This window comes from Mya arenaria, chromosome 8 (assembly GCF_026914265.1).
Source record: "Mya arenaria isolate MELC-2E11 chromosome 8, ASM2691426v1".
Classification (NCBI taxonomy): domain Eukaryota; kingdom Metazoa; phylum Mollusca; class Bivalvia; order Myida; family Myidae; genus Mya; species Mya arenaria.
Genome location: NC_069129.1, coordinates 16,260,583 through 16,268,868, shown reverse-complemented (window position 1 = coordinate 16,268,868; position 8,286 = coordinate 16,260,583). Strand labels below are relative to the sequence as shown.

The 8,286-nt window shown below is 36.4% G+C and overlaps 1 protein-coding gene across 1 annotated transcript; it reads left to right on the top strand.

Moving 5' to 3' along the window:
* The first annotated feature begins 5,417 nt into the window (after window positions 1–5,417).
* LOC128243382 (acyl-coenzyme A diphosphatase FITM2-like) lies at window positions 5,418–8,076 on the top strand. Its single transcript, XM_052961134.1, has one exon. It carries the CDS (start codon window positions 5,418–5,420, stop codon window positions 6,351–6,353), a length of 936 nt encoding a protein of 311 aa, XP_052817094.1. The 3' UTR covers window positions 6,354–8,076.
* The last annotated feature ends 210 nt before the right edge of the window (window positions 8,077–8,286 follow it).

The following is an 8,286-nucleotide window of genomic DNA, read 5'->3' as shown; positions in this document are numbered from 1 at the left end:
GATATTTAATACTTCATTTTGGTCGTGACCTGTATGCCAAAGTTGTTAGTGGGTGGAGAGAGGTGTGGAAGTCGGACGAATGGAGGGCTAAATCCCGGGAAGTCCTTTCAATTTCATATATGTTAATGTTTTAACGACTAGTTCAATATCACATTTTATATTTGTTTGATTGCTTTTCGTATTTTTAATATGTCGTATATTGATTGTTTAAAAGGTGTCTTATTTTTATTGATATTGCCTGTATACGTTATACGTTTATTTCGTTGTAAAGCGCCCTTGAACGTGTGTATCGAAAGGGTGCTATATAAAGTTAACCAATAAAAATAATAAATGTGTATTGTGAACAAGTTGTGTGTCGAGAAAGGTGAATAATTGGTATCAAGCGGGAGTTGATTATACAATTGTCCTTATGTGTATCATAACGATTTAATGTGTCTCAACTGTTATGTGGAATCGCTTGGTATGTTTCATTGCACAATCTCGTGAAGTAAGAAATGCAAATAATAAAATTTCACTTAAATACCATCACTGCACGTAAATACGAATCATCAACATCATTTTAACATTGGTCATGATAGGAAAGTGTACTTAATGAATAAAGGCATAATATAAGATTTTATATCATAAAGCATACCATTTAAATACATACATGTAATACTCGTCTCAATATCGATATGGACATGTCATTGTGAGATATTGGTCCATGTCTGTTACCTATCAGTAATGACACTCCGCTGTGACAGATTCTTATCGTGCGGTCAGTATTTGGAACCATGCTGTCACTGATGACTACCGAGTATAATACGATGTGTATTGAACCACAATGGCGTTCTGGTTCAAAACGGGATGCTCCTGTGAACCAAAAATTAAATATTGTATTTACACAAAGGTAACAAGTAAGAGTATGCGGTGTATGGAAGAAACATCTGAAGTCTGAATATGTATTTCTTAATGCAATGCAGTTCAATAGTACATTGCACGTCAGTGTTTACTATTTATATATTTGTATGTTTTATCAATGTTATTCGTATTGCTCTTGGTATATTAATAGTTTAATATATATCTAGGAAATAGATTTGAAGAAAAGCGTTGTACGCATTTGCTTTTTAAAGGAAGGCGACGAATATTTGGGGAAAAGTTGAAAGCGAATGTGGAATTTAAAATTGGCTCATTAAAGTCTCTTTTAAGCGCGTGAGTTTGTTGTTGCATTCGGAACTCCTCGGCCATTTTTTCAAAAACAACCTCGGATGTATATGGACGGTTTACACACTTAAAAAGTGGTACGTTTAAGTCCGCTGCAAATAGATCGCGTAGTAATCTTATTTAGTAGTTAAAATTTATGACTTAACTCTTGGGAATCGTAATTATGTTTGCAATAATACACTTCACTGGCAATCAATTTAAACTGAGAGCAATGAATACAACTCTTAAACACTACATTTAATTAATGATTTTATTAAAAAAAAATACGGACTACTTCAACAGATGTACCGGCATACATCCGAGGTTGTTTTTGAAAAAATGGCCGAGGAGTTCCGAATGTTTGTTGTTGCAGAGACCCGCCGTGAATCCCATTGTAGGGAAACTTCAGTCACACTGAGGTGGCCTTTCAGCGCAACTCACGTCGCAAGTGCAATACCTCACTTTCCAAATTGATAAACCATTTTGTCGACGAACACCATTTGTAAACGACTAGCAATAAATACGGTTAGCTGATGTCGACTACATTTACTGGCATGGATTATTCCATAATCATCGCTTTATGATAAAATATGTCTCCATATTGCATCCACAATAAATAAATAAAGTTTATGAACAGTGGAATGGAGTTCGAACTTGTTCGACAACATGACATGTTACAGGCATATTTTCATTGCGTTTCGCTTTCGAGACTTTTGAGGTAAGCAAGTAACAACTGTAAATGAAAAAAAGGTATTTATGTTTACAGTCTTTGTCACCCTTTAGGTAAAGCTGAGACATATATGCATTGACGTGACTCGCATTCAATAGTACTGACAACAATGTCACTCCATTATACCTATGTTTCTAGCCATGGGTTCTTTGTATGCTTTTGTCGCGTAATGCTACTGTTCACTTAACTTGTTGGAAGTCTTTAAGTTATTAAACAACAACCGTTTGAATGTCAGTTCTTTATTGTTCCAGTTCTTTCTAAGTATAATAATCAAGTCTAAGTACAGCATGACATTTAAGGTAATCCCGCATCCTAACTGCCGTCCATTAAGGACCCAAGGCCGCGTTCCTTGCCTTGCCTACCCCCCCCCCCCCCCTCTACATCCAAAATCATCTCTCTTATACTAATTTGTGGTCTGAATAAGACAGCTTTACAACCCAAGGAATACACGTTTTTGTAATTAACATGACCATTTTGTACATTTGTACCAGGTCGGCTGTCAACCATTTTCATATTCAAATGACAATCAAATATGCCCTACATTACTAAACATACAGTATGCAGACACATATCCATTTAATTAAATCTTAATTATATCTTAAATATAACGTATTACGTCACATTCTATACGTAACTCTGTTACGTGACACTTTGATTGATAATTGACAGTCATTATACAACTGTTTTGTCAACTAAGTTTTACATCTTGTACATATGTTTTATTTATTTTGTATATACACTGAATGTTCAGGATTTCATATGGGTATTTAACTGCAATTATTATACATGCTTTACACGAGTACTGTCATGGTGGCAAGACGGTTGTTAATTACCTCAATTCGAACATATCACTTTACGGTCATTCCCGTAAATGTTTTGGCAACCAAACTGGTTTCGCAGAATAGGATGATTATTTCAAAATAAAGTATCGATTTCTTTCGGGATTAAGTGATGAATATTTTTAACACTGCATAAGCAGTCCGTCTTAAAATAATACGAAATGAAAATCAATAAGGGAGGGAGGTTATTTTCAATCAGCCAAATGGTGGGGGATGGACCATGATCAGAGCGCCTCCTCGTGGTGTGGCCTGGATATGGCACGGTGAATGAAAAATCTGTTTCCCATCTAAATTAGAAAAAATAAAGACATATAATACAAATCTTTGGTCCAATTCAAGTCTACATTCATCATGCCATAACTGAACGCTCTCGTATGGTCAATATCACTTCGCTTAAGATCATCCTCTTTTATATAATACACCACGTCGGGACATTATCATGGCATTATAACAACCGCCTTCTCAGCCCCCGAAGGTGAACAGACCTCGGCTTACGCCTCGGTCCATATACATATTCGTTGGGTGACTGGCCGGTCCTTATTATGTCATATGGCCCTCAGTGGTGTATTATATTAAATTTCTTTAATATCATAAACACTGACGTGCCATGTACTCTTGAACTACATTGCACTAAGAAATAAACATTCAGACTTCAGATGTTTCTTTCATACACCGCGTACTCTTACTTGTTACCTTCGTGTAAATACAAGATTTAATTTCTGGTTCACAGGAGCTTTCCGTTTGAAACCAGAACGCCATTGGGGTTCAATACACATCGTATTATAGTCATCAGTGACAGCATGGTTCCAAGTACTGACCGCACGATAAGAATCTGTCACAGCGGAGTGTCATTACTGATAGGTAACAGACATGGACCAATATCTCACAATGATATGTCCATATCGATATTGAGACGAGTATTACATGTATGTATTTAAATGGTATGTTTATGATATAAAATCTTATATTATGCCTTTATTCCTTAAGATCACTTTCCTATCATGACCAATGTTAAAATGATGTTGATGATTCGTTTTTAGGTGCAGTGATGGTATTTAAGTGAAATTGTATTATTTGCATTTCTCTCTTCACGAGATTGTGCAATGAAACATAGCAAGCGATCCCACAAAACTGTTGAGACACATACAAATCGTTATGATACATATAAGGACAATTGTATAATCAACTCCCGCTTGATACCAATTATTCACCTTTCTCGACACACAACTTGTTCACAATACACAATTAGTATTTTTATTGATTAACTTATATAGCACCATTTTTATATATACACGTTCAAAGGCGCTTTCAACGATATAAACTGATAACTAATTACAAGCAATATCAATAAAAAAAATAAGACAGCTATTAAAAAATCAATGTACGACATACTAAAAATAAGAAAATCAATAAAAAATATAATGTGATATTGAACAACTAGTTTGAAGTTAAAACATTAAATATCAATATCTACGATAACAAAATAACTCCAGCCCGTGTAAAGTACACAGCTTCTATGTATTGCTCTTTATCTTTATTTCCGTCTGCTGTCTTATCAGATCTCACATTTGAGTGTCTTGTTGTGCAGTACCGTGCGGTGTCGTCCAATACAGTACAATTTTCATAAAAGAAATTGAATGAAAAAATCATGTTATCATACTTCAGTGATTTTGATTACGTTTAAGTCACCCCAACCCCCACCACCGACTCCCCTTCCCCTCTCAAACTTCAACCAACTACGGCATACAAGCGATGACACAATGAAGTAATTAATCCCGGCGTACAAACCACCTCGCATACGCTTGTATTTACTTATGAACATAAAAAGGGTGTCGGGTTTTACTACCCCCACCACATACGACTATGTGTGGCATACAAGCGATGAACACAATGAATTAGATCACCCCGACATACAAACCAAGTCGCATACTCTATTGTAGGTACTTTTGAAAATGAAAGGGGGTTCCAGGTTTTCGCCCCCACCACCTCATTTGACTCCCACTGCCCTCTCCAACCACGAACAACTACGGCATATACAAGCCATAAACACAATGCAGTTTTGAAGCCCCGGCGTACGAACCTCGTCGCATACTCTTCTTTTGTATGAACTTATGTAAATGAAAGGGGGTCCCGGGTTTTAGTCACCACGACCCCACCCCCAACCCTCCTCCGACTTCTCCACCCCTCTCCAACCTCCAACAATTACGGCATACGACATTCGAACACAATAAAGTATTAAATCCGGGCGTATAAAAGAAAACGATACATACTTATGTAAATGAAAGGGGGTCCCGGGTTTTAGTCACCACGACCCCACCCCACCCCTCCTCCGACTTCTCCACCCCTCTCCAACCTCCAACAATTACCTTCTAGTATACTCTTCTTTTGTATGAACTTATGTAAATGAAAGGGGGTGCCCGGTTTAAGTCACCACGACCATCACCCCCACCCCTCCTCCGACTTCTCCACCCGTCTCCAACCTCTAACAATTACGGCATACAACACACGAACATAATAAAGTATTAAATCCGGGCGTATAAAAGAAGACGATAAATACTTATGAAAATGAAAGGGGATTTCGGTATTTACCAGGATTTCGGTATTCGGTAATTCCACCGACCGTTCAAATTTAGTGTTCTGTAACCCATTCCTTGTTAGAACTCAAAATGGAGACACGCAGTGCAAGTAAGCAAAGAAATTTCGCAAAAAATGATACTAGCAGAAAATCTAGAAAGAAACCGCTTCCGGAGCCAACGCATGTTGGTCATTTCATTTCGATACTGATAATTTCTCTGTGTAAGAAAATCTTACACATAGACACAGAGGTGAAAATTGGAATTTACCTCGGTGGTGTATTAATCGGATCAGTGTTTTCGGACATAATTTCTCTCCCAAAAACCTACTTTTCGGATAAGAAGAACCTTTTAAACCAATTCTTCGTACATTTTGGTTTCGGATGGACATTTCTGCTACTCACTGGATACATATTTTTGACTTGTTTTGTAACTTACAGCGGAAACTGGAAACCTGTGATCAGGAAACATTTGACTAGACTAGTTATAACAACCTTTTGGTGGTATGCTATGACAAACACATTCAGCTACATTGATAAAGTGGTTGGTGTTTGTTCCTTGTCAAGCCATAAGAAAAAATATGACTGCTTGAAAGCTGGAAGATCCTGGCTAGGGTTTGACATTTCGGGGCACGTATTTTTATTGATACACAACCTGCTGACGATATCAGAAGAAGTAAAAAGCTTCAAGAACTGGACTAAGCTTGGTGCTATGTTGAAGGAAGAAGATCTACCTTCTAAGAAGAACCTTAGTGAACTGCAGATATCCCAAGCAAGGATATTTTACAGAAATCTGACTCCTGTTATCAAGATAATTATTGTGCTTCTTGCCCTATGGACTCTCTTCTGTGAAATCATGCTTGTAACGTCAGTTGTGTACAGATTCCACACTATGACTCAAAAAATAGCTGCTGCCGTTGTGTCTGTTGTATGTTGGTTCATTACATATCGAGTGATTTTAGAATCAAAGGTTGATGTGTTCCCTGTTCAACCAGGTCAAAGTCCATTAAATTATATGAAACTAAAGTAAAATTGACCTTTTTTGGCGATTTGTTTATGCACCAGTCAGTTATAACCAAGGCGCCATGTCCAGGGACAGCTGGGGAAATGGGAATGTGTTTTTACCTTCAAGGTGGCTGAATGAATGCGGTGGTTTTGTTTTCATGCCGAATTGTGGGATATGCGCTGTGGCTTTGTTCCGGGAAAAATCCATTCTTTTGTATGCGTTTTACGTGATCTCATAAGATATGCGCATATGCTTTAAAAATGTACACTATAATATGCCTTACCTAGGATGTCCCTGGGGTGCGGGGGGATTTTACCAGCAGCTTGTCCCCACAGGATGGGAATTTTACCTGGGATTGGCTTGACCAAAAGTCAAAGTTCCCACTATTCTCCAGACCTTGGTTACAATTGACTGGTGCATTACTGGAATGCAAAATTAAAACAGGATAATTTTGCATACAGATTTTGTATGATTTTTTTTAGAAACCTTACTAAAGTGGATCATAAATGTTTAAATTTTAGTAATAGTAAAAGGACTTGAAGTAAATTCTTTATGATTAAGATTGGCAGAGAGTGACTGCATGGCGGTAGCAAACTTAATGTCTCAAAAAGTTTTGCAGCATCAGAACCCGTTTTTTGTTTTAAGCAAAGAACAATTTTGTATGTATACATAGATTTGAGCAAACTGCATTTTTTTTGTATTATTAACATCAACGCTTTCACAGATTGTTTTGTTCTTTATTACAATTTTTTTATGCATGCTACCTTTACCTGTGGTCTGTCTGTTATGCATTTTCCCATAAACATGATTCTAAAATTAGAATGTTTCCACCCAAAATGTTTGACTGTGATTATTGACATATATATAAATTGTTCAAAATGATCGTCTATTGAAATCCAGGTCAATGTCCATAGGGTTTTAGCTGAATGTTTAAAAGGACAGGGTGCTGCTGAAAAGTGATAGGGTGCAACAGGAGAAAATGGGCACAGGTGTTGAAGAATATGAACAATTTCACAAATATGATAGGAAATATGCTATTAAAATTTAGTATTCTTAGGTTTCCATTGCCTGTTTTAATCAAAACATAAGAAATATTTGATAATTTTATGCATATAATTCTATGAAGAAGAGAGGGTGCACATGCTGCGGTCTCCATGAGGAAAGGGGTTGCTTCCAAAAAGGACAGGCTGCAGAACACTTCTCTAAATCTTTAGCTAAAACCCTAGGGTAATTTTGCAACTGTTATAATTAAACATAGCATGTATATATAAAAAGTATATGTAACAGTGTCATCCCTTAGACTTTAACTGAAAAGTGTACTATGATTTGATAGTTGTTTTGTGCAATAATTTTACATTCATCAGGTATATACTGATTTTAAATGACATTTTGGTACAATATGCTACAGGTATTTAACAAATAATCTGCCATTTGAGCGTTAGTTTAGTTACAAAGAGAAGGTAGTACTTGAGACTGTCATATATACATGAACAAGAGTGACCACAGCAATATGTGCAGTTGGATCAAAATTCATGGGAATTCCCCCAACCCCCCAGGGGAAAACGTATGTTTGCTTGTAAATGTTATTCAGTATTAGATGCACAATAGATATGTATTGATGTTGTGATGTGTTGGTATTTATACACTATTGTCTACATTTATTTTCCTGCATTTCTTTGCTCCACGTGTAACTTTAATCCAGGTTTTCCATTTCTTTTTGGGATTTAATAAAGAGAGGATTAATTAATAGAGTTTCTTCAGTTTCCTGAACACATTTGGTTTTTGTTAAATTTCGACCAATGAATTATGTGAAATGACTTTCACAAAAACAATATTATCTTTATGTATGGTATGAAAGAACATCTATTAAAGAATCAACACTATAAAAATACTTATTTCCTTTGAACCAGCTTGATTTATAGGAAGTTAACCTGAAAAAGAATGGTACTATGGTAAA